We start from the raw sequence: 26,315 nt of genomic DNA, 5'->3' as shown, positions 1-26,315 counted from the left end.
AAGTGCTTAGTTCCATACCTTGCTCATTGTTAATGCCCAATAAACGTCCTTGTTGTTTCTTCAGCATTTTATCCTCAGTCCTAATTGGGTCAAAACTAACTTTGTGGTCTAAGCCTTGGAGATAAGAAAACCTGTCTGCCTGCAATTCAGATTTCCAATTGAACTATGTTTAAAGGTTAACATTCAGAGAACATGTTTCCATATTGTTAATGCCATAAGAAAATATCAAAAGCCAGAAGTCTTACTGTCCGAAGACTGATGTGCACTTGTAACAATAACGCCTCCCCTTTCTGTGGATAGCTAAACCAAGACTTGGGTTTACTACTCGTCCTGAGGCAGAAAAGATGAAAGAGAAAACAGAACATACACACTTGCTTTCCATGGTACGCAGCTTCTTAGTCAATTCAAGTGACAGTCTCCAAGCACATTTTAGGCTGCATATCACGATTTTAGGCTGCTGGGTTGGAAATATTTGGCTTGAAGGAAAAAACAAAACAAAACAAAACAAACAAAAAACCCCTTCAGACGGGTGTTCAAAGTTTTCTTTGTGTTCTCCTCGGTCCCATTCATGTGGGAGAGGGGAAGAGGAGTCAGGAGGACGGAACGTTGGTGGACTGCAGACCCTTCTCAACCCGGAAGGTGCTCTGCCCCTCCCCGCAGCTGAGTTCCCAGTGCAGGTACAAACCAAGTACAGTTCCGGGAAAACTTTAGCCCAAACGAATGTCTCCCGGCCACGATAACCACAAGGAGCTCCACACAACTAGGGGCGGGGGGCAGGGGGTCACACAGGTGCCCGTGCGGCACGTGCTGCGCGCTCCCCGGCCCCCCAGGGCAGCCTCACTGCTCAGCGCTTCTCACGCCCCCTGCTGGACAGAGGCTGTAGGGGTTCAGCTGTAGGGGCGGCAGAAGTTCCCGTTGCCCCCCAACCCTATGCTTGGGGGAGCTCTAGAGCGGACAGGCCAAAGTTCAGCTCCGACTCAGTAGAGCGTCTTTCTCTCTCTCGAAAAGTTCTCTTGCACCCCCTTTTATCGGGTGTCCAAAACGACTGCCAAAGGCTCTTTTTCTTGGTCCGAAACAAAAGGACTGGCCGGACTAAAAAGGAAGGACTTTGGGGGAATGCAGGATTGCAGCCCTGGGATGAGGCCAGGAGGAGGTGATGTCACCGCTTCTGCTCCCAGGCCTGGCGGGGGGACCCGGGGGGCGGGGAGGGGAGGAGGGCAGAGCCCGCGCCGCGCCTGCAGCTGCCAAGGGAGCGTTCCGAGCCCACGTCAGGGGAAGTGGCGGGATAAATAGGATCCCGCAATGGCCGTGGCTGGCTGCGCTCCGAGCTGCAGGGTCCCGGACTGGAGCTGCCCGGGCGGGATCGCGCCCCGGAGGCCGAGGGCTGGCGCTGCTCGAGCTCCGTGCGCCGGACCCCGCGGCCCCGCCTGGCTGCCCAGTGGAGTCGGGGGAGAGAGCCTCTCCTGCGCCCCACAGGACTTCCCCCTCGGAGAAGGCGCGGCGACAGACTAGGGGGACGGGAAGAAAAGGGGCGGCAGCGCGGGAGGGCAGCGCCATGCTCGTCGCCGTCCTGGGGGCGCTGTGCCTGTGGCTGCGCCTGGCGCTGGGCGTGCGCGGTGCGCCCTGCGAGGCGGTGCGCATCCCCATGTGCCGGCACATGCCCTGGAACATCACGCGGATGCCCAACCACCTGCACCACAGCACGCAGGAGAACGCCGTGCTGGCCATCGAGCAGTACGAGGAGCTGGTGGACGTGAACTGCAGCGCCGTGCTGCGCTTCTTCCTCTGCGCCATGTACGCGCCCATCTGCACCCTGGAGTTCCTGCACGACCCCATCAAGCCGTGCAAGTCGGTGTGCCAGCGCGCGCGCGACGACTGCGAGCCGCTCATGAAGAGGTACAACCACAGCTGGCCCGAGAGCCTGGCCTGCGACGAGCTGCCCGTGTACGACCGCGGCGTGTGCATCTCGCCCGAGGCCATCGTCACCGACCTCCCGGAGGGTGAGGCCCGGGAGAGGGGTGGGGGGGGAGGCGAGGAGGCGCCCGGGGCTGCGGCCGGCGGGTGGTCAGCCCCGGTCCCACTTCACTTCCCAGGCTGGGAGGAGGTGGGAAGGGGTGGGGAAGACGTTATTCCAGAAAGGAGAACGGTGCCCCACAAAGAAAAAAAAAAAAAAAGAAGTTTTGCTGACAAAGGGAGTCATTGGTGATGTTTTTATTTGCAGTAATAGAAATAATAATAGCAGCGAACTATTATTTGGTGTCCTGGCCAGTGTTAAGCCTATTACACGTATTAACTCATTGTTAAAACAGTCCCACCAGGCGGGTGCTGATACTCTCTCCATTTAGTGTCACTTCTTTAAAGTCCTTTCTGAAAAAGCAGTAATGGTCATCACTCTCTACCAGAAGTGTGCTTTGAAGATTTAGCCGCCCTGGAGAATTGTGGTGTCTGCTTTCTGGTCATGGACCAGAAGCCAACATCTGCTGCACCGTAGTTAATCTGATCCCTGCCTGCACTACCTTCTTTTTGCTGCTTTTCTAGGAAGAAGGAGCAGGTTTAAATGCACTTCTTGAAAGGAAACCTAAGAATATTTTGCACCCTTTTATCCAGGCTGTTCCTGACCCAGATTACTCTAGAGTTAAAGAGATTATGGTGTCTCTTTAGTGTAATTCCTGAAGCTGTACATCAGAGCAGTGCCCTAAACATGAAGGAGCAAATTGAAACTCCTTGCTAATTGAGTTTTAGAAGAAACATATTTATTGCTTAAATTATATAAATGATAAAGGGTTATGCTTGTTTTGGGTTATGTACTTGTGGAGACTCTGCACTGAAAAATATGTGGAGGGGATTTGGAAATATTCTAGATATTTTGATTAGTGTAAACTGTCAACCTGGAAAATTTACATTTTAAAATAATTTTGGGAGGGAGTCATGTGATTTGTCCAGGTTGGCTGTATGCATCAGCCAGGTTGGATGGACATGCATTCACATCAATTTGTGCTTGAATAGGCAAAGTCTCACCTGAGAAACTTTTCCTAAACCTGGGGATGTCGTTATGAAAGAAGTAATGGACAATCATGAGCCTTCTTTACTATTTAGCACCCTTCTTTTGTGAAGCTGTCGTAGTTATTCCAATTGGGTGAACAGATCCGATCACTTTCACACCCGTGTGGCCCCGTGTGTGTTTCAGACGTGAAGTGGATAGACATCACGCCAGACATGATGGTGCAGGAGAGGCCTCTTGACGTCGACTGTAAACGCCTGAGCCCGGGTGAGTTCTTTCATCCCAGCCCCTCTCCATCTCCTCCCCGCAGTTATTTCTGTCCCCTTTTCCAACTTTTTGTCCTCTCTCTTTTGGCTTTTTTTTTTTTTAGATCGATGCAAGTGCAAAAAGGTGAAGCCGACTTTGGCAACATATCTGAGCAAAAACTACAGTTATGGTAAGTCATCCCATAAAGCCATCTGCGCTGGAGGCTTGGCACATTACAAAACTGGAATTGTAATCGCATTGTCTCTGCTAAAGCCAGGTCTATGAGTCACAAAGTGAAGGACTGGTGATTTTTCTAGGTAATTATATGGGCTCGATGTGGAACAATAACAGTTGTAAAACTTCTTGCTTTTCTGGGTAAATCAAGTAAAAACTACATAAATTACCCAGGTGAGAACAGTTACACAGACCACATTAAAAGTTTGTCATCTCGACCCTGCTTGTCTTGGTGAGAAGTGCTGGGCAGCCAAGAAGGCACTCCCTACTTGTTCCCTGTCTGAGGTTCCATCACTGCAGGAAGGATGGATGGGCGATCCACCGATCGGATTACTGGAGGCCTGGAAAATTCAGACCTACCCATGTGTCTCTTTACTTATAAACAGCTGTAAATATTTAACATCTATAAGAAATTTGGGAGAGATACGTTAATCACAAAACCCTAGGGCTACAGCACTGAAATAGTTTAAATTCCTTTCTCAATTTTATTTGAAAGAACCATTCGGCATTTTCTTCAAAGAGTAAGTTAATCATGATATTATTAAGTAATTTTAATTCTACTAATCATCTTTGAAAGTAAATTGAATTAAAAATACGTTATTTTAAAATGCCTATTTGGGCTATTTTATATTTTGTTACATTTCTTAAATTATTTCTGCTGCAATAACAGAAAACTGTTTTTGGAAGAATGGTCACGTTATTTGCTAACGTAGTTTTCATATTCCAAGCTGAAATTATATATCAGTAAGTAACTTCACATTATATATCAGATATGAAAGTAGGAAGATCACAGCAATATAAAAATCTGAAAAACTAACTAACCTCTTAACTTGTCAGATTTGAGAATCATACACAGCTAGTGGGTAATTCAAAACAAAACAAAAAAATACATTATCTTTTCCAGTAGATTTTTTCCTTAAAACCCATTTGATGTAGATATTGTCTTAATCAGATCTACTTAGACCCTCACCTGCCAAGGTGCAGCCTTAGGGACTCAGCAGAGTTTGACTGGCGTGCTGTTCTCGGAGGTGTCATGGCCTTGGAATATCTTCATGATGAAACTATTTTCCATTCAGGTACTTTGGCTCCTTCATCAGCCAGCTTCCTAGGAGGGAATCTGAGACAGGACCATATTAGACTAATTACAACTCCTCGGGAGGCAGTAATAGCAAGAAACCAAACAAGCCAGAATTTTAAAAGTGATCAGAGACAGGGACGTTAACAGCCACCTGTAATAACAGTTCTATCTCACTCACCATCGGTTTGTCAGGCTGTGGAATTAAAAGATTGAGAACAGTAATCCTCAGAGCTGCCTTCCAGTTTAAAAATGTTATGACTCTAATTAACTTTCTGTGTCAAACAGAAGTTCAAACATGAGATGGGTAATTGAAGTAATACAAACTTTAATGAGACTTCTGAACCTGAGGATATAGTGATCCTCGCTTCAAATCATCACAAGGAAAAATATAAACAAATAAAGATATTTCTGTGATATTTTTGCTGACCTAGAGGCAGAGCTCAGACTAAAGATCGCTTTTCCGTCTTTCAGTCTGATTCAGAACCTTTAAGACAATGTGGACAATATGGGACGTCTTGCATTTAGCATATGACTGTGGGCTTTTTGCCTGCATTTGGGTTGCTTGGACATGACCATAATTACAGGACTGATTCTTCCAGAGAGGCTCAGGAGTTGGCATGAAGACATCATCCCTCGTTTTTACCCAAAGCCTTCAACAACACTGACATCTCTTTTTAAATTGCAGTTATTCATGCCAAAATAAAAGCTGTGCAGAGGAGTGGTTGTAATGAAGTAACGACAGTGGTGGATGTAAAAGAGATCTTCAAGTCTTCCTCACCCATCCCTCGCACTCAAGTCCCGCTCATTACCAACTCCTCCTGCCAGTGCCCACACACCCTGCCCCATCAGGATGTCCTCATCATGTGTTATGAGTGGCGCTCCAGGTAGGCACCGAGTTGCAGAAGGAGCTGCACATGGCTAGCAAAAACAGGAGTCGCACCCGGTAGTTGTGGTTTAAAAAAAAAAAACAAACCCGCAAGGAGGTGCCCACAGCTCTTTCTAAAATAGTAGTTTCAATAGATGCCTCCGTTGGGTTATTATATCTCCTAAATATCAATTAATTCCTCACAGAATGAAGGAAAAATAGAAATACGAGTATTTTAATGGAATCTTTAAAAATCAATTTTGGAGTTTATTAAGTGATTTCAAAAACTTATAGGCAAATAAATTACTTCGAGTAAGAACAGTTCTTTTCAAATCATTCACGTGATCTTCAGTGTGGTGGATGCTGGATTTTTAAAGACCTCTTTGATAACTTACAGATCAAGTAAGTAGCCATTTGAGACTATGGTTTCCAGTATTTTCCTTATATATACTTCACAATATTTGTTTGGTAGAGCATTGCATGCACACATACAAACTTTGACTTCTGAATCTAAGAACGTGTGATTCTCCATTCAGATTACGATAAGGCAAAGTATAAACAAATAAATTTATGTCCCATACACATACATACACGCACACCTTGAGCTGGGAGCATTTGTCTCCCTGCACCTCTCCCCTTTCATCTTTTTATATCTCAGTAAATTCCTTATAATGTAAAGTCCAGCTCTTCATCTCAGGTTCCAGGAAGGCCCCGTAACTTGCTGCAAAATACTTCTCCAGCAAAATGACTCATTTTTACATCACAAGTCGTCCCTTTAATTCTTTGCCATTGTTGCTCTTCTGTTTCCTCTTGATACAGCCCAAGACCCTATTCCTTCCAAAAGAAAGCAAAAGCGTCTTTTGAAACTGACTTCACGTGAATAATTTCCTGATCTGTATTCTCTCGGTACCTGGGTATCCTCCTCATACTGTGTGTAGCACTTTGCATTCTCGCCTTTAAAGCTATTGTTCTACTTATATCTTGTCTCTCTCAAGAAGCAGTTGATGTTTCTGGGCTGGTCTCTTGTGTGGTGTTGGCATCTGTACAGTGCCAGATTCAGTGGGGATGTACCAGGTTGCCAGTCATTAGATTCTGTCTGGACAGGTGAATGGATTATAAATCTATCCCAGTAAAAATATTTTTGGATGATTGGGATTTATGTCTTCATAAATGGTATGAATGATCATTTGGAAAAATGAACTGGTAAGGGCATGTAAAGGAGATTTTGGAAATAAGCGATGAGAGGAAATCTGCCTTTTAAGACCCACAAAACTGGTTTAAAACTATACTGTTGAAAACCATGTGGTGCAAGAGTAGATGAGCAGATGAGTAAAGCAGAAGAGAAATTCTTGAAATGGATTCTAATGCATAGAAGATCTTTTTATTAGGAAGGAAATATGGCAAATCAATAGGAAATGAAGGTTTTATTTAGTAAATGTTGCAAATATATTTATTTGGAAAAAATGGTACTTTTTCAATTTATGCTGCACTATAAAATTCAAATGGATTAAAAAGATAAATATTTTAAAAATTCAATCAGAGAAGATCCAATTAGATGACAAAATATGTGATATCTGAAAGGCAAAGTACTTTGTAAATATAAAAATAAGGTAAGAAATTACAAGGGAAAATATCAATGCACATATTTGACCACATAATGTTGTATACATAAAAATCACAAAAGTAATCTAGGCAACTAAAACTTGATGAAAATACTTGCAGCAGATATGACAAAGGAATAGTAACCTTACTCTATAAAGAATTCATGCAAATTAACGTTTAAAACATCGAGACCACAATATGGAAATATGTATATATAAATCTACAGAGATATGTTTCAGAAGAATAAATGCAAATAGTGAACATTTAAAAAACATACCTCCTTAATTCTCAAATGCAAATAAAAACAAGAGTTCAGTTTTACCAAATTCTGTGTTATTGAATTGAATTAAAATACAACCGTTTTGAAAACAACTTGGCACTGTGCATTGAAAACCTTTGAAGAAAAGCAATACCGCTTGACCCAGTAATTCTAATTTTAGAAATTTGTCCTAAGGAAATAATAAGCCAAGCACCCAACTGCATACAAGGATATTCAATGCAACACTGGTAATAATAGCTAAGCAAAAAGGAGAGGTTCGACAGTAAAGAAATGGCTAAATATATTATGGATATCCATAGATGTAATATTATATGGCTCTTAAAGTCATATTTTTTATTTATTCTAACTATATGAGAAAATGTGTATCATATAATGAAAAAAGAAAATGTACAGTATGATCTAAATATACAGTGTGACCTAAATATATATATGTAGGTACAAGGAAGAATGAAACAAAATACCATTAAAACATAAATGGTGGATATGTGGATTACAGGGATAAGGGTTTTGGGAGAACTATTTTTTTTACAATTTTCTGTATTTTTTAACTTGATACTTTTCTGATCAAAAACTGCTTATAAAAGACTTTTTTTTTTTCAGGATGATGCTTCTTGAAAATTGCTTAGTTGAAAAATGGAGAGATCAGCTTAGTAAACGATCCATAGTAAGTACAACTCACAACACTGTGAATGTGGATATAATGTGTGTAAAGAAATTTTATAGAATTTGGGAAGTTTTCACATTTTCTCATCTCCAAGCTCTCTCAGAGCCAGGAATAGCAACGGTATTTGACTTTTGAATAGGTGTTTAAGAGTATAGCTATTCTCACTTGGAATTTTTACTAGAAAACTCCCATTCAATTTCAAAGGTAATTTAGTTGTGTTCAGTAATAATGTACTGGCTACTGCCAGATAGAAAAAAAAATTTTGTTTCTTTATTGTATTGCATTTAGTTGTTTTAGCAAGCAGTAAGAAGTTCGAGCAGAGTTAATATCCACTGTGATTAAAACCAACCTACTCATATATTTGTAGGGGTGTGAATACCTAGTTATAAAACTCATACCATCACTATACATAGCAGAATCTTTCTTTTATTTACAATAATTTTAAGACTTTTGTCAAGAAGTCATATACAAAAGGTAATGACTTTATGTCCAAATCCATGATTGTAGTGAAAACATCATAGACATATTGGTAATTTAATTAGGGGAGTTAGAATAGTTTTTTCCCCAGGGATGTGAAATCACAGCAGGATTAAAGCCATCAGGTGATTAGTTTGAAATATTAAAGCATCCCCTCTCCTGAAAACATGTTCAGATACATTCAGGAGGATTTGTGTTTTCAGGTTCACCAAAGGTACCACTACTGTCTGTGCTCTCTTAGTTTGCATGAATAAAAATTCTTGGGCAAGAGGAGAGTATGTATTAAACACTGACGTACGGAGAGTGTAGTTACAACACAGCCTCCCCTACTCAGTGTCTTTCTGAATAACAGAACCAAACACTACTGTGTTAAATAGGAGCCAAAGACTCATGCTCAAAGACTCATGAGCTGCTCAGGATCATGCTTAGCTTTGCAATACAGAAAATTTCGGCAGGATTGGTTATCTGTTTTCCAAGACTGCAGTAGATTAGCAGCGTCAATGGAGAAACAAGTTGACCGTAAGGACCTGAGATTGCTGAGAGAAAAGGAAGCTTTCGAAAATCACAGCTGTTTGGACCATTCACTCTGGCAGAGCAAGTATTCCAATACACTTCAGTAAGAATTTGAAAATATCACCATATGACAGCAACAAACAGAAATGAGTTTATTATTTTAGAGCAGACTAGAATTGTGCCCTAGGAGAGTGGGGCAGTGGTTTTCTTTTCATTGCATTTCCAGTGCCTGGAACAATGCCTGGACTACAGTTGTGCTCGGACTTTTTGCTGAGTGACATATACTCTAAGCAGGGACATACGTGTTGTAACAGAAAGCAGTATCTATTCAAGTGGACTCACTTTTTCTTTTGTTTCTTACATGAGCAATTTAAAGAATAAATCCTTTGCAATCAAGGAAACTTGATTATCCAGAATGACTCATTTCCCAGTGGTTCTGGGTAGCTAACACCTTAATGGATTACTAGATGTAGGTGGGCCCCTGTCTTCCTTTGGAAATGGAAGAATTAGGTGAACATGTGAGTGAGGTAAGAAAGCCCTGACTTCACAGTGAGGCTGGGTAAATTCTGCATTTAGCCTGTCAGAGCTTTCTTAGAAGGTTTTGCTGTGTGGGAATATTATATTGTAGGGCCAGTGGTAAAAAGTGCATAGGGAGGGCCTTGAGCTCTGGAGTCAGAGTGGGCGAATCTGAATCCTGGCTCTGACATTTACCAGCTCTGAGGCCTTCTGCAAATAGCCCTGCGTGCCTGTTTCCTGATTGTGACAACGGAGCCTGCCTAGAAGGGCTGTTGTGAGCTTCAGTGAAAAGCACGCAGGCCAAGACTTTGTCATGTATGCAGCACTTTCTAAGTCACCCGATGCATGGTAAGAGCTCAACACAGGGCAGCTATTATAATTGCTCTCGTTATTAGTATATACCAGTGAAAAAATTGCCCTGACAGAAAAAATCGCTCCGATGACTTCCGATGTTAGTTTCACAGTACTCGAGGTGAGGTGTGTTTGACAGTGGTGTCACCCATTACCTCCCAGCAGTGGGAAGAGAGGCTGCGGGAGCAGCGGAGAACAGCTCAGGACAAGAAGCCAACGGCCGGGCGCACCAGCCGCAGTAATCCCCCCAAACCAAAGGGAAAGCCGCCTGCTCCCAAGAAGAACGTTAAAGCCAGGAGTGCCCAAAAGAAAACAAACCCGACAAGAGTGTGAGCTCACTGATTTCCAAGACGGAGACTTCCCTCCGGGATGAGGCCGGGAATCCCGGGACAGCCCAGGTAGGGCCATGCGCCCCTCACCTTCGCAGCTCACTGCAGCACTCTGTTTTCTTCATGATATGCTTCCATTTTTCTCTGTAAGCCACAACAAGCCGTAGAGGCAAGTTTGCCCTTTGATATGGAAGGTGTACTGAAGCCGGGTGGGAAAGCTGATGGCATTCAGAGTGGCCGGTGTAAGAGCCCCACGGGGGGAAAATGTGCTTTGCACCATTTGACCTAATATGTGCGTTGCAACATAAATGCCATACTTCAAACACAACGCCTGTTTTTTTTACAGTTTTTTTTTTTTACGTTTGACTTCTGTCAAAATGTTAGGTGATATTTTCAAATGTTATTGAAAATGTAATGCTTCTTAAGGAGGAAAGCAAGAATGAATGTTTAAAAGACCTTTATGTGTTTATTGACTGCAGAAGGATTTTGGTGATGAAAAGGGATTTTTGAAAAAAATCTGGAGAAGTGGGATATGGAAAATTATAATGTATATTTTTTTTTTTTAACAAAGAAGACTTTCTGCTCTGTTTTTAGCTAGAAACTTTAAAAACTAAAATAATAATAATGATAAATAAATAAAAAGGAGAGGCAGACAGACGATGTCTGGACCCTTGTTTTCTGGTTACTATGCCAGGGTGGAGATGCTCTGAGTTCATGATTATGATGACGCTTGTGAATACCCTCTAAGCAGCACTGGAAACAGTGAGCTTGTTTATCTCATTATGACTTAGGCACCTATTAGTCGGTCAACCCTCAAGTATTTTATACCCACAGCAAGAGATGTGTGGTGCTCATCTGACTTCCCAGGCCATCCTGGTATCTTGATTTCTAAAATTCAGAGAATGTTCCCTCTGCTGATTGCTGGTGCTTACAGCAGTGCTTGTGGGGCCGTGGTGGGAGGGCTGGGACTCAGCCTGCTATGGCACCACTGCCACACACCAGCTCTGCACCTGGGGAGGAAGACTGAGGCCACCTGTCCACCCACTATGCATGGAGGCAGTGGAACAATCTGAAAGCTTAAGAGTAATTTCTCCTTTAGATTCACCATCATCCCTGTTTCTCAAAGAGAAAATACATGTTGTTCTCAAAGAGAAGGTACATGTTGTAGTCACACAAGATAATTAAACAAGCGATTTAATTTTACTCTGTAGTCACTGGGACCGGAGGTACATGGGTAAGCCAGAGGTTCGTGGAGAAATGAGGCTAATGAGAATGCTGTTGCATGCACCCCACTCCTCCTGAAAGCTTAACTTGGCCTGCGTTGCTACCCAGGGCAGTAGAGTTGAAGGAATCCACTAGGTTGACCTACACAAGGGCATCAATAAAATACTCATTGAATGATCCTGATTATAAAAAAGTTGAACCTCTTTGCCCATAAGGAAGGCCAGATAGGTGTTTGGCAAAGCATCCAAAACTCAACAATCCTTGGAAAAGCCATTAAAGGCATTGGTAGCCTATGTTACCTCTTCAGTACACTAGGAATTCTTTGGGGGAGGAGAGTTGGAAATGGAATTCTCCATGGAAATGGATGAAAAACACTTGGGTAAAAAAGAAATTAAGTGCAAAACTCAATGAAATAAGAGTTTGGAGATGACTTCACAAATTTAAGCAATGTTTACAATGAATATTTAACTGAAATTATATGCTGAATATTACATGAAAACTTAAATTAGTCATATTTATCAATTTGATTAAATGATAAAAGATATACCAGGCTACTCTTTGGTTATTTATTATGAAAAAGTTGAAAATGGGAATTAGCCCTCATTGAGAGGGTTTTGATAAGTATGGGAGTGGCCTTTGTGTGAGTACCAAAAATGTCTTTTTCTCACTTAAGCACTTTCTTCACCTAAATACATGTCAGAGGAGATAAATGCAAACACATGGAGGGGAAAGTTGAAGTTCTGTCTCTGAAATGGGAATTATCTGAGAGTTGGAATAGTTTAATCCGAAAAAAATAACTTTGCAATATTTTATCAACAAATTTCATAATTGTAGACAACTGGAGACATTTCTTTTTGAAAAACAATTCTGTTGATCTTTTAATAACACAGTAAACATGAATTCTCTATAAAGCATTCAATAAATACACAAACAAAAAGAATGGAATTAAAATTCTATCTAATCGCACTTAACAAGACCCAAAGTTAATCACTATCAGTTTTTTGGCATATAATTCTCCAGATGTTTTCTGTGCATTTATATAATGATTTGAAAAAATAAAAGTAGGAGCCTATTATGCATACCCTTTCATAACCTGCCTCCTTCACTCGGCTCTTTATTTAGATTTGTTTTCATGTCAATAAAGCCAGTGCCCCCTCATTTACACTGTTGTATTCCATGATATGCGTCACTCGACAAACCCTTATGCTGTTGGACATTTAGGCTGTTCCTTAACTGAACGTACTGAATAACTGAATAAACTTCTTGATAGCTAAATATCTCTGCATCCTTCCTTAGTTTCTTGGGATAAATTCTTTTTAAGTAGCATCGCTGGGCCCTGAAGGATGCCCAGCAAGGAAAATTTTCGATCATATTGTTAATTATGTTCCAGAATGTTTAGACCAGAGGTGTATGAAAATTCTCACTTTCCTCACTAAGATTGTTTCTCTCTCCCCAAATTTTTTACATATTAAGCTTTGAACTGGACATCACCTTGAACAAATCTCCATTCATCTGTGAGCCATCAGCTTGACAACCTTCTCAACAGCCACACTCCAGGCAGCTGGCAAATGAGTGACTGAGCACATCAAGGGGCATAGTCAATAGATAAATGGGTGGATGGGTGGATAGATCAATAGATTTCTTGACTGCTGGGAAAAGTCTATGAAACTTTCTCAATATTTTTAATTAACCAAATTTAATAATATAACTGGTTAACTAGAGAAACTGAAGAATTAAGAGTATAACAGAAATGCCAATAGATTTTGTCTATTGAGAAACTTACATAAATTTTCTCTACATGAGAACTTACGTAAATAGACTTAGTTTTTACTTTCCTGTTCTAAACCAACGCAATCTTTTGGTTTCTCTTTTTCGATGCCTATAAGATTGTCTCTTGCATCCTTACAGTAAAACCCCTTGAGTTGTTAGTACAAGCTTGAAGGTGTTTCTGTTTGGAGGAGCCAGTCCTTGGGTCAAAAAGAGGGGCACATTTTTATCACAAGTCTCTACTTGCTGTTATCACCAACTAGGAAAGCAAAAATGGTTGTTTAGAATCATGGAATGGAAAAATTGAAGGGAACCTCAGAAGTCATAGTCTACTTTGTTGGAGAAAGTCTGAGTGAGGGCTTGTCTGAACTCCTGCATGTAGTGAGAGAAAGATCTAGGTCCCCAGAGTCCTGAATTTTAATTTACCAGGCTAAAGTACACTGATTTTTTTTTTGGTAGCCTAAATCTGAGCTATTAGAGGGAATATTTGTTTATCATAGAAAGGGCAATAAGAGAACTGCTTCCAGCAATAGCCTGATATATGCTAGTATGACCACATTTCCAAGTAGGAAAAAACTTTTTGAAAAGCATTTTATCCTGTGAGATGTATTATGTCATAGTGAGGAGCATGCCAATCAAAATTTTTATTGAATTGTCAACTCTGTGACTTAACTGATAAGAAAGCATGCTATGTTATCCAGATCATCAGTGGAGTACCCGGGATGGAGTATCCACTTCCATATCAATACCCCACAGGAGAAGTTTGACCCTAGGATAGCAATGAAATATCCCCCTCCTTCTTATTAAAACAGCAGAGAGAAGTAAAAAGAAAAAAATAAAAAATGAGCACTTTGGTGTGAATCCTTCCAGATGTTCTCCATGTTTAGGTGTATGAATTTAATGATCCAGCCTGGAAATCTTTCCATGTGAAGAAACACAACTACTTATTTTTCATGGGTGTACCAGAGTTTATCTTACCAATAACTTGTGAGAATGGACTTTTAAATGTGGTTCCCAGGCATGCCAGGGTAGGACAGATTTTTGCGACGTATTTTTCCACTATTATTGAATTCTCAGAACCGAAGCATAAATGGGCACAAAAGAGTGCAAGGCATAAATGCTTTCTGTATTTTGTCTAATGAACATGTGTTCCTTTTATAATTACAAGCTACTGCAAAATAGCTATCAGAGAGAAATATGGAATATGGTGTGGTTTAAAGCCATGTAGACACACAAATTTGAAAACTGTTCCATTGATTGCATGTATGTTAGTCTGGGTGCTTGGAGAAGCAGGCAGCAAAACAGAATTAAATGTATAAGGATTCTATTAAAGGAAATGCCTGGGAGAGAGGATGCAGAGGAAGCTGGGGAGGGCTGAGAGGGCTGTCAGAGCACAGTGCATGCATGGCTGCTTGAGTGAAGGAGAAAGAGAAGAGGGAAAGAAGGTTGGGGGGAAGCATTCCAGACTGCCATGATACCTAAGGGAGGTTTGAAAAGGCTCCTGGGGAGTCATCTGTCAAGGAATCCCTTATCTCGCAGGGACAGCTCTGCCTAAGTATCCTTTTTGTGCTCAGTCACTGACTGGGAGCCCTCCATGGGTAGCATGGTTTTGCTACATAGGTGGCAATCAGTTTCAGAGTGCAGAGCTGGAACCCTTGTGAATTATGGCCCCTGTAGTTGGGAATCTGTGATTCACATTCCATGGCCAGCAAGTATGACAATTATAAAAATATTAAAATTTCACCACTGCATTTTTCAGCACAGTCTATAAAGTGGTGGTATCAAGCAACAAAATGTCTCTGTCAATTTCTGCAAGTGGCATCAATGCACTATTGGAATCCCTAAACCCTTTAGACTTATATGTCTTTATACTTTATGTCTTTTCTATTTCAAATTTATCTAAGAGAGAATATGCTGATCACAACTACAGATCTTACAGTATTTATTTACTATTCTGAGAGAAGTCTCTGTCTACTAGAATTTAAGAAGATATTTTAAAGAGGTAATTAATGGCAGTAACAAAGTGCATGATGTGTAACTTTTTCTTCACAGGTTCAGAGAGCATAAGCGTAATCTAATATATTTAGTTGCAGTATTTGTATAAGAACAGTTTTATAACTCGATAATTCTGAAATACACAGCTGTAAAATCTAGATGAGAACTACTTTATAGTTTGGATCCCTTTAGTGACATGCTTTGAAAAGGGAAATATACTATATCAGCAATTAAGTTTAGCTAACAGAGAGGACTCATAACCTGAGGGCTGTTCACAAATCTCTCAAAATTGTAAGAACTTGAATAATATAATGAGGTTTAGATCTCATTATAGAAGTGAGGTTAAGCAAAACCTGGCATTATGAAGAAAAAGTCCATCATGTGACCAACGGAAATCTAAAATACTATTGTTGAATAAACCTGATGGATTTAAAAAATTCGTTAACATTTTTAGTCTTCTAATAACTTCAAGCATTTGTTATGTCACTGATGTATTTTAGCAGCTAAAAATCATGCGGACAGTTGCTGAGTCAACTTTCTCCCTTCACTCAGAACATAAAAAATCTGGCCTTGGAGGTCATCCAAAGCAGTTTCCAGGGGCTGAGCAAGTTCAGACACAGTTGGGGCAGGCAACCGTGTCAGTGGATCCCTCCAGTTAGCAGGAGGGACACCAACAGAGGTCAGTCAGAGGGACATAAAATAGAGCCTAGCATATTTTGTGCAATCTGTCCATTTTCTGCAGGGCATCTGCTTACAGGGAATAGGATCCAGGGAAGGGATGTTGGAAAGTATTAGACTCCAATCAAGAATGCTGCAGGTGTCCTGTCTTGGAAGGGGGCTGGAGGGACTATGTGGGGCCTTCCAAGAGACTCTGGCTCCAGGGTTGAGGTGCATGGTCGAGCCAGCACTGAAGGATGGGGCTTCTCTGTCTGGGGAATCCATAAAGGCACAGACCTCATCCCAGCTCTGTGCTTCCCACACGGGTGTCTTGTTGCCCACTCTCCATGCCCTGCCTGCGTCTCATGCTGCCACATCTCAGCCCAGCTCTCCGAGAGGTGCCCATCCACTTTGCAGTCCTCACTTACCTTGGCCATGATGGCCCAGGACATGCTTTTTCTGCTTGAAGTCCAGCTGAAATGTAAGACTGGCCCACTTAGCCGAGGCTCTGACAATTTTCCAGTCTTTTTAAACTTTTATTTCTAGGTCCTGCCAACCCCAGCCCCCACATGCCTCCTTGTGCTGCCCTGTCCCACCCACTAGATTCGAGATCCAGATTAACACAAATTATGGGTTAAAAGAATAATCTCTTTGGATACTGATTATTAGATTTCTGGCTACTTTCTGAAAGAAATGGCCTTTCTCTTACGTTTTTCATATAAAATCTTTGTACAGATATTGTCACATACATACACAACTGAGTGTGGCTTGCCATCTGCTGGTAAAATAAGATATTTCTTTAAAGAGTGTTTTAATGCTTTCAAAGTTCTCGACCATTCTTGAAGCGGTGACACTGTGCCACATAATGCAATCATATTATGAATACCCAGCTACTGTCAGGCCGTGCAAAGCAGCAGACAGTGGTATTTAACCCGCAGGAGCAGTGAGGTGAAGGGAGTGGGGAAAGTGAAGACATTTACTAAATTATTTCTCTGCACGATCCAAGAAAACTAATAATTGGTTTACCTTAGATTTTAAAAAATGCATTCCAAAGAAAAATTTAGAAATATCTTTCCTGATAATTCCCAGTGTAACTAGATTGTGTATAGTTTAACAACGTTCACAGACATGATTCTCAAAGACAGTGTTGGAACACTCGAGTTTTGAGGCGAGTAATCTATTACTAATATTAAATTGTTACTGGGCACTGCCTGTCCCCTTTCAAAAACAAACAACTCAAAAGCCAAATGTTGGTGGAGATGGAAGTCAGCTTTTCTTCAGGAATATGGTGTTAGGCTAACCCATCTCTGGAAGCCTGAAGAATGGCCAGATGAAGCCCATCTCAAAGAGTCCGATTTACGAGGGGTTTTTAAAGAAGGGGTGAGGGCATGGAACATGGGAAATGCAAAGCAAGAGGGAAGGGGACGTGAGCCTTGGGGGCTCCCTGCAGGGAGCCAGGTACCAGGTCTTGCCGAGGCTCTGTCTGGTGTCTGCTCCTGTCCTTGTCTCAGGGTCCTGCTGGATAGTATGTGCCTCCTTGCAAATCTGCAGTTCCAGGCTGGCTAGAAAACAACTCTACATTCATGTTAATAATGTCATCTTGCCCATAACCAAGATTCAAAATATCAAATAACCATGGGAAAAGAAGAGAGATGCCTGCCAAGAAAAAGAACTGTCCTTTTAAAATTTTCCCACAGCCCGTACAGTTTTAGGTCCCAACGTGGCTTCAGTCCGACTCACTCCAACAACTTCTGGCAGAGACAAACGTAATCCTGATCAAAGTTTGTGCATAGCTTAATTTTATTAATATTAGAGTTTAGAAATTCGATAGGAAAGTTAATCATACAGCAACATCACTCACACTCACCTGGACCTGGCTCGTGTGCTGGGAACCACATACATCCCTGGCTACAAGCTTAAGAGTGTGTCGCTGCTAGAAACATTGTTCAAATTACATCCCGAGAGGGGGGAAAGCAAAATAATAATAATAATAATAATGATAATGATAATAATAATAATAATAATAAAAAATAGAAATTTAGGCTTATTATCCTCTCCCATCCCCAGAGATATTTGCATTATCTTGAAACCAAGGAGCTAGGTATGTGGCCTTCCTTGTCCTATAGTGAAATTGCAAATTATGTAAATGTATATGTTTTGGAAAGTTTAGAAACGTTTTAAACACATTCTAAATATACAAAGTGCGTGCTTTGCAGTATGCATTTTGTGTGTATCTTCTCTCCCGGCTTCATCTCATCTATGCTATTCTCTTCTCCGTATTCCACGTTGCTCCCCAGTTATTTTGTTGTATCTTATTGTGTGCATTTATATAAACCACCTTCAATCCTTTCCGGAAGATAGAGTAAAAATAAACATCAAGATTTGGGGGGGATTACATTTTTTATTGTTGTTATGCATAGTCATGCATTGTTTTTTTCATCTTGAGGTGAGTTTTCCTCCAAAGAATTTCTTTTTTGTTATTCCTCCCACAAAGCTGTGCCACACGATTCAATGTTGATGTGAACGTATGCATTATCTCCCCAAAGCTCTAAAGAAAGAAAGAATAACTTAAAATAAATGACAATGCTCTATGCTAATTTTAAAGCAGTGATGAGTTTCCATATTGGAATTCTGCACACAATTCTCTGCCATGGGGTATAATCACAGAGCTTGGAAGAAGAGCCCTTTTCTTTACCTACAGACTGTCTATTCAGCAAGTAAGCAATCAGTAAGGATTTACAAAGCAACAAGTTAGTGAACAAACTTTTATGATACGGCTAAAAATATTAACTTGTGAGTAACCACAGCTTTCTACCCAACCCGTTCAAGGATTCAGAATTGCTGGTTAAGCCAAAGGTGAGGAAGAGAATTGGGAGGAGCTGAAAAAGACAAGAGGACTGATTACGTAGCTCGTCCGGAGCATAGGGGAGAGGCTGGAGTGGGAAGGGCATGAACTCGGGAGGTGGAGGCAGGGCCCGATGGGACTCTGAGGACAGAGATACCTAAAGAAAAGTTTTAGGAATACGTTGTTACTGTAGTTGTTATATTTTGTTTGAAAAAAAAAATCCATTACTTGCTATCTTTTCACAAACTTTATTAAAGGCTTACTTCTATTTAAGGGTTTTGATGTTAGGATCACATGCATTTTCTTTTAAATGTGTCACAAGACTTTCCTAATTTTCTGTTATTTTGGGAGAGGATTTGGAGAGCTCTGTTGCGAGGCATTTTTTGCTTCATTGAGAGATCATTCTTTCTTATTTTACTTTATTTTTTACTATTTTTTTACCCTGACAATATACATGTGCGTGTATATGTGTGTGTGTGTGCACGTGCATGTGTGTATGCATGAGGATACTTCAAAAAGTCTGTGGAAAAATGGAATTAAAAGATCATATGAATCTTTCCATGAATTTTCTGAAGTACCCTTGTATGTCATAAAATTTGCCATTGCAACCATCTAAGTGTACAAATCAGTGGAATTAATTACATTCACATTTTTTGCAACCATCACCACAATATGTTTCCAAAAATTTTATCACCCTGAACAGAAACTCTGTACTCATTAAGTAATAACTTCCAATTTCCTCCACCTTCCACCCCTCAGCAGCCTCTTTCTGTCCACTTCCTGTCTCTTTGTCTGTTCTCAGCACCTCATATAAGTGGAATCATACGATATTTGTTCTTTTGTGTTTGCCTTATTTCATTTAGCAAAATGTTTTCACAGTTCATCTATGTTGTATTACGTATCAATACTTCATTCCTTTTTATGGCCAAATAATATTCCATTGTATGTATATACCATGTGCTGTTTATACATTTTTCTGGTCATGGACACTTGGGTTGTTTCTGCTTTTTGGCTGTTGCAAATAATTTTTCTGTGAACATTCATGTAAAAGTATATGTGTGAGTCCTTGTTTTTAGTTCTCTCAGGTATATACCTAAGAGTGGAATTCCTGGTCAAATGACTACCTGCCAAACTATTTCTCACAGCTGCACCATTTTACACTCCACCTGCAGCATGCAAGGACAACAGTTTCTCCACATCCTAATCACCACTTATTTTCCTCTTTTTAAATTACAGGCATCCTAGTTAGGTCGGAAGTGGTGTCTCATTGCTGTTTTGATTTGCATTTCCCTAATGGTTAATGGTGTTAAGGAGCTTTTCATGTGCTTGTTGGCCATTTGTATCTCTTCTCTGCGGAAATGTCTATTCATGTCCTTAACTGAGTTGTTTGTTTGCCTTTTGCTGTTGAGTTGTAGGAGTTCTTTATATATTCTGATATTAAAACCTTATCAGATCTTATCAGGTACATGAGTTACAAATATTTTCTCCTATTGGGGGTTGTCTTTTCACTTTCTTGATAATGTCTTTTGATGCACAAAGTTTTTTATTTTAAGGAAGTCCAAGTTTTCTTTTATTTTGTTGCCTGTGCTTTTGGTGGTGTATTTCATAAATCAGTGTCTAATCCAAGGTCCTGCAGATTTTCCCTTGTGATTTCTTCTAAAAGTTTTATAGTTTTAGCTCTTTAATTCATGTCTTTGATCCATGTTGAGTTAATTTATCTATGTGGTATAAGTTAAGTGTACAATTTCATTATTTGGAATGTGGGTAACTGGTTTTCCTGACACTATTTATTGAAGAAACTATTCTCTTCTAGTTGAATGATCTTGTACCCTTGATGAAAATCAACTGACCACGTATGTGAAGTTTTATTTATGAGCTCTTAATTCTATTCTGTTGGTTCATATGTCTGTCATTGTACCTGTATCATGCTGTTTTTATTACTGAAGCTTTGAAATAAGTTTTGAAATCAGGAGGTGGGAGTACTCCAACTTTGTTCTACTTCAAGAGTATCTTGGCTATTCTGAGTTCCCTGAAATTCCATTATGAGTTTTAGATTTTTCCATTCCTGTAAAAAACATCATTGGGATTTTGTTAAGAGATTGCAATGAATCTGTAGATCACTTTGGGTAGCATTGCCATCTGAATAATACTAGGTTTTCCAATTCATGAGCACAGAATATGTTCCCACTTATTTATGTCTTCATCAGTTTCTTTCAGCATTGTTTTGTATTTTTCAGTGAAAAAGACTTCCACTTCCTTGGTTAAATTTATTACTAAGTATGTTATTCTTTTGGATACTATGGTAAATGAAATTATTTTCTTAATTTCCTTTTAGATTTTTCATTGCTACTGTATAGAAACATAAGTGATTTTGAGGCATTAATTTTATATTATCTGCCTTTGCTGAATTAGCTCAACAGTTTTTCATAGTTCTTTTTATTAGAATTTTAGAGTTTTCTAGATATGACATCATGTCATCTGCTAATAAGAATAGTTTTATTCTTCCGTTTCCAATTTGGATGCTTTCATTTATTTTTCTTGCTTAATTGCTCTGGCTAGAACTTCCAATAAAATAGAAGTGGCAAAAGTAAAAGATCCTTGTGTTGCTTCTCATCTTAGAGAAAAAGCTTTCAGTCTGTCACCATTGAGTATGATATTAATTGTAGGATTTTCATATATAGCCTTTATCATGTTGAGGAATTTCATTATATTCCTAGTTTCTTGAATATTTTAAAATCATAAAATGGTATTGGATTTTGTCAAATACTTTTTCTGCTTCAATTGAGATGACTTCTAGCTTTTTTCCTTTCTCAAATTAATCACACTGATTGATTTTCAAATGTTGAACCATCCTTCCATTTCTGGGATAAATATCACTTGATCATCATTTATAATCCTTTTAAGATGCTGTTGAGTTCATTTTGCTAGTATTTTGTTGAGAATTTTGTCATCAATATTTATAAGATATATTGTTCTGTAGTCTTCTTTTCTTGTAATGCCCTTTGTCTGGCTTTGGTATTAAAGAAATGCTGGTCTTAGGAATGAGTTAGGAAGTGCCTCCTCCTTTTCAATTTTTTTAATGACCTTGAGAATTGTTGTTAATTCTTATTTAAATGTTTAATAGCATTTACCAGTGAAGCCATCTGTTTCTCACCTTTTCTTTGTTGGGAGGTTTTTGATTATTGATTTAATCTCCTTATTTGTTATAGGTCTATTCATATTTTCTATTTCTTCTTGAGTCAGTTTCAGTAGTTGATGTCTTTCTAGAGATCTGTGCATTTCATCTAGTTTATCCAATTGGTTAGCACACAGTTGTTCGTAGTATTCTCCCACAATCCTTTTAATCTCTGTAAAGTGGGTAGTAATGTCCCTTCTTTCACTTCTGATTTTAATAATTTGCATATTGTCTCTCCTTTTTTTCTGTTAGTCATTCCAGCTAAAGGTTTGCCAAGTTTGTTGATTTTTTCTAAAAACCATCTTTTGATTTTGTTGATTTTCTCTATTTCATTTATCTTCTCTCTATTATTTATTCATTTTTTCTTTCTGCTGAATTTGGATTGAGTTTGCTCTTCTTTTACTAGTTCCTTAATGTGTACCTTTTGTTGATTGATTTGAGATTGTTTTTCTTTTTAATGTGATCATTTACTGCTCTAAATTTCCTTTATAGCATTGCATCTCATAAGTTTTGGTATGCTGTGTTTTCATTTTCATTTCTCTCAAAGTATTTTCTAATCTTTCTTCTGATTTCTTCTCTGACTCAGTTTTAAAATTGTGTAGCTTAATTTCCACAGATTTGTGAGCTTTCCAGTTGTGTCCCTGTTATTGATTTCTAGTTTTATTCCATTATACTTGGAAAAGATACTTCATATGATTTCAATATTTTTTAAAATTATTAAGACTTTTTTAAAACATATGGTCTGTTTGTTGAATGTGATATGCACAGTTGAGAAGGATGTGTTTTCTGTCTTTGCTGAGTGGAGTGTTCTGTATATGCCTGTTAGGTCTAATCGGTCTATAGTGTTGTTAATTTCCTCTATTTCTTTATTGATCTTCTGTCTGTTGTATCCATTATTAGGAGTGGGATATTAAATTCTCCTACTGTTGTAGAACTATTTTTCCCTTAAATTCTGTCAAAGTTTGCTTCACATATTTTGGGGCTCTTTTAGTTCATATATGTTTATAATTGCTATATCTTGTGATGAATTGAATATTTTTCAGTATACAATGGCCTTTTTGTCTCTCATAAACTTTTTTGACTTAAAATATATATTTTTTCCTGACGATAATAAAAAACTTTCTTTTCTGTAGTTTTCGAAGTTATTTTCTTAGTGGTTACTTTGGGGATTATAATTAACATCCTTAAATTTATAACAATCAAGTCTGAATAATTCCAACTTGGTTTCAAAATTAGATTTTCCCCCTTCCCCAGGGTTTTTATTTCTTGATGGAAGAAGAATTTGTGTTCAGCCACTGTTTTGACAGATTTTCTTGAAAGCCAGCTTAAAAACAACAACAAACACAACAAAACATCTCTCCACTCTTTGCAGATGTGCTGGAGCACATCTTTAATGCTTAGCCAGATAATTTACGATTCTCTTTCAGCCCTCACTACCTACGTGGAGTTTACAGATCAGCCAGTGGTGAAAACTTAGTCTTCTCAAGTTTTTTTTTTTTTCCTGAGCATTCTTTTTTGTCTTAGGCATGTGCATAGCTTTGAAAATTCCCAGGGGTGCACTAGAGCCTTTAAATGCCCTAATTTCCCAAAGAAAATCTTTCCCTAGGTTTTCCTCCCTGGCTTTAGGTTGAGACATATATATATATATATATATATGATACATATATACACACACACACACACACACACACACACATATCTCAACCATAAACTTTGGCCCTAGGTGACTGTAGGTTTTTCAATCACTGTACAACGTTTTCAAGCAATGCCCACCACTTTTCCGTCCTGAGTGGTTTCCAGGTTAGGTAAAACAGACATGAGGGCCTTGTTCAGGCATCCTCCAGAAATGTTAAAACAGACAAGCACAAAATTAATTTATCCACATAAAATAATTTGTGAGTAAGATCTGCTCTGTTCTCTCTGGAACCGGGATTAGGGTCCCATACTGCGAATGTAGGCTTCTATCTTCAAGACTGTCACCAAGCTGCAGACATGGTGGGACAAGGGCAAGTGAAAATGGCACAAAGTTTTCATATCATTTCAAAGTTGCCTTTGTGTTGAGTCACCATTCTCTTGGTTACTGTGAACATTCGATCATTTTCCAGAGTTTGGACAAAGTTGGTCTCAAAGTCTCTGGTTGTTTTTTCCATGTTTGTGCAGAGGGATGGGAGCTTGGAGCTGGCTACTCCACCACTTTCCTCACATCATTCCAATGGAGCCTTCTTGATTCTCTCACTCTGGACGGTCTGACTTACTCTCCATTCAGATGTTCTTTACCCAACATGACCAAAACATAACTCATGGTATTTCCTTCTAACCTGCTTCTCTTTTCTGGGTCCCCTTTCTGGGAATGGTTAGATAATTGTCTCAGTTATTCAAGCTGGGAAGCTTTATCTTTTCTCACTTCTTTGGTAGGGTGATAGTCAATTACCAAGTCCTGTGGATGTAATGCAGCCTTTGCAAAATTATCTGATCATTCCTCTTATCACTAAGCTCACTATTTCTGCATTAGCTCAGGCTTCTGTCATCTTTCACTTTGATTCTTGCAATGCCTCCTGCCTGGCTGGTTTGTATCCCCTTCTCCCTCTCTCCACTTGTTATGTGTATCTGCCCAAAGCAGTCGTGCTTACCCCTAGTAATCCTAAAATAAATGTTCATTTTCTATCTCCTGCTCGTAGAGGCATAAGCTCCTTTAGGACAAGGTCTGTGTATATCCAGCCCTGAAACAGTGTCCAGCATGTAGCAAGATCCGATTCCTGAATGTCTGAAACAGATCCACATACTAGCCCTTAGAGTGATACGACATTGTGTAGTATACAGATAGCAAGACAGAAACCAGCAAAATGTCTTCACTCACAAGCACCAAGAGTATTATATATATATATATATATATGAGGGTACTGAAGAAAGTTCATGGAAAAATTAGAATTACAATAATACAAATATTTTCATGAACTTTTTGAAGTATACATGACTGTTTAGAAACTTTAAAAACTAAATTCTCTTTCTTGCTTCTTCATCTTTGATTTTGAAAATCCTACTCATTTTTCAAGGTCAATTTTATTTTTGACCTTCGCTAGCCCCTACCCATGAAACATATACTTGCCAGTTCAGCACTAAATTACACAATAATTGGAAAATCCCTTTATTGATCATAACACTCCTCCCACCACAAAAGGGAGGGATGCAAAGATGTTAGGAGAGAGGCTCATTGTTAACAGAAGCTACAAACAAAATGTAGATTCACTGACAGCGCCCTACCCCCACCAGTCATTCATCACTGACTTGCTCCATAATGTACTGTCTTATGGTGGTTATGATTAGATATTGACTGTGAGTTTTGTCGTCCTATTAGATTTGCATTCCCTGAAAGTAGTAACCTTCATTCATCAGTTTTGTATTTACCAAGAATTCACAGTTCAAGCAGACATACAATGCATATTTCCCCACATGAATGTTCATGGGTTGTGCAATCATGCCTTGGTCTGTAATTGACTCAGACTTATGGAAAAACTGTACTATGCTAGAACTTACTTTTATTTTATATGTCTAATATTTTGATGCAGTGTTCTTATACCTGAATAAATCATAGCCTAAATGACAGTGTTAAGAGAACAATGCGCTCTTCGCTCCCTGAGGAATCTTGTCAGCTGTAGAGGGGTTCCTGCATTGCACAGTGCTTTCTCGTTATGCTCTGGAGGCTGATCCCCAATTTGGCCCGTCCAGGTGGGGAGAGCACCCCGCACATGAAGAGGCTCTGCTCTCATACTCAAGGCAGCAGCCAGAGCCACACAGTGGACGTTTGTGAGCCTGCTCTTTGAAAATAAAGAAAGAGAACATGTTTGACGGGAAAAGCCATCCGTTTTACACTCCATCTCCCACACTGCTTAGTAAACAATGAGACTCGATGCACATACATATTATGTAGCTACTTGTACCCACTAAGTACCTTTCTGCCAAAAAATAGAAATGGTTTCCATTTATTTTATAATTTCTAATACTCAATTTTACGACATTATCATATATCACCCACAGGTAGTTTGTAGGTTCCAAGTTCCCAAATACTTAGACAGTAGAGTTCTGGCTGCTGAATGAGACTGGCCATTCACAGTGGAGAAGTGCAGGGGACTCGAGGAGAGGGACTGCATGAGACACTTTGTGTCATAGCAGATGACAGAAACAGCTTGAGACCAAGGCTTGCAAACCCAGGAGTGCCTCTCTCACTGCACTGTCTCCTTTCCTGCTGCCTGGATGCAGCTGCCTCAGCCTCGCTACATGACCCTGGAATGCCCCAGGCCACTGGCATCTGCAAGGCTCAGCTTTGAGGCTGTGAGGCTGCTATGGAAAAGCATGGTGTGTCTGGCAGCAAATAAAGTTTGATTTAGGAATATGGAAAATTTCTGTTCTTGCCCGGACAGGCTTGTCCTAGGCTCAGTCACTACCAGAAACAAAGAAGAAATAATAATTAAAGAGGTACACACTTCATAGTACATACT

General features: G+C 39.7%; 1 protein-coding gene across 1 annotated transcript; it reads left to right on the top strand.

Moving 5' to 3' along the window:
• Positions 1-1,452: 1,452 nt before the first annotated feature.
• Positions 1,453-10,474, top strand: SFRP4 (secreted frizzled related protein 4). Its single transcript, XM_063115010.1, has 6 exons — positions 1,453-2,000; positions 3,188-3,268; positions 3,372-3,437; positions 5,245-5,443; positions 7,907-7,970; positions 9,990-10,474. Exons 1-6 carry the CDS (start codon positions 1,556-1,558, stop codon positions 10,158-10,160), a joined length of 1,026 nt encoding a protein of 341 aa, XP_062971080.1. The 5' UTR covers positions 1,453-1,555; the 3' UTR covers positions 10,161-10,474.
• The last annotated feature ends 15,841 nt before the right edge of the window (positions 10,475-26,315 follow it).

The sequence above is a fragment of the Cynocephalus volans genome, chromosome 11 (genome assembly GCF_027409185.1).
Source record: "Cynocephalus volans isolate mCynVol1 chromosome 11, mCynVol1.pri, whole genome shotgun sequence".
NCBI lineage: Eukaryota > Metazoa > Chordata > Mammalia > Dermoptera > Cynocephalidae > Cynocephalus > Cynocephalus volans.
This window is presented reverse-complemented; position numbering and strand designations above follow the sequence as displayed.

What these genes read in the sequence shown, in the direction of transcription:
- SFRP4 (XM_063115010.1), top strand. Translation starts at nt 1,556, where the DNA reads ATGCTCGTCGCCGTCCTGGGGGCGCTGTGCCTGTGGCTGCGCCTGGCG. An exon ending in CTGTAAACGCCTGAGCCCGG is followed by an intron (nt 3,269 to 3,371) that starts GTGAGTTCTTTC and finishes TTTTTTTTTTAG; the next exon opens with ATCGATGCAAGTGCAAAAAG. An exon ending in GAGCAAAAACTACAGTTATG is followed by an intron (nt 3,438 to 5,244) that starts GTAAGTCATCCC and finishes TTTAAATTGCAG; the next exon opens with TTATTCATGCCAAAATAAAA.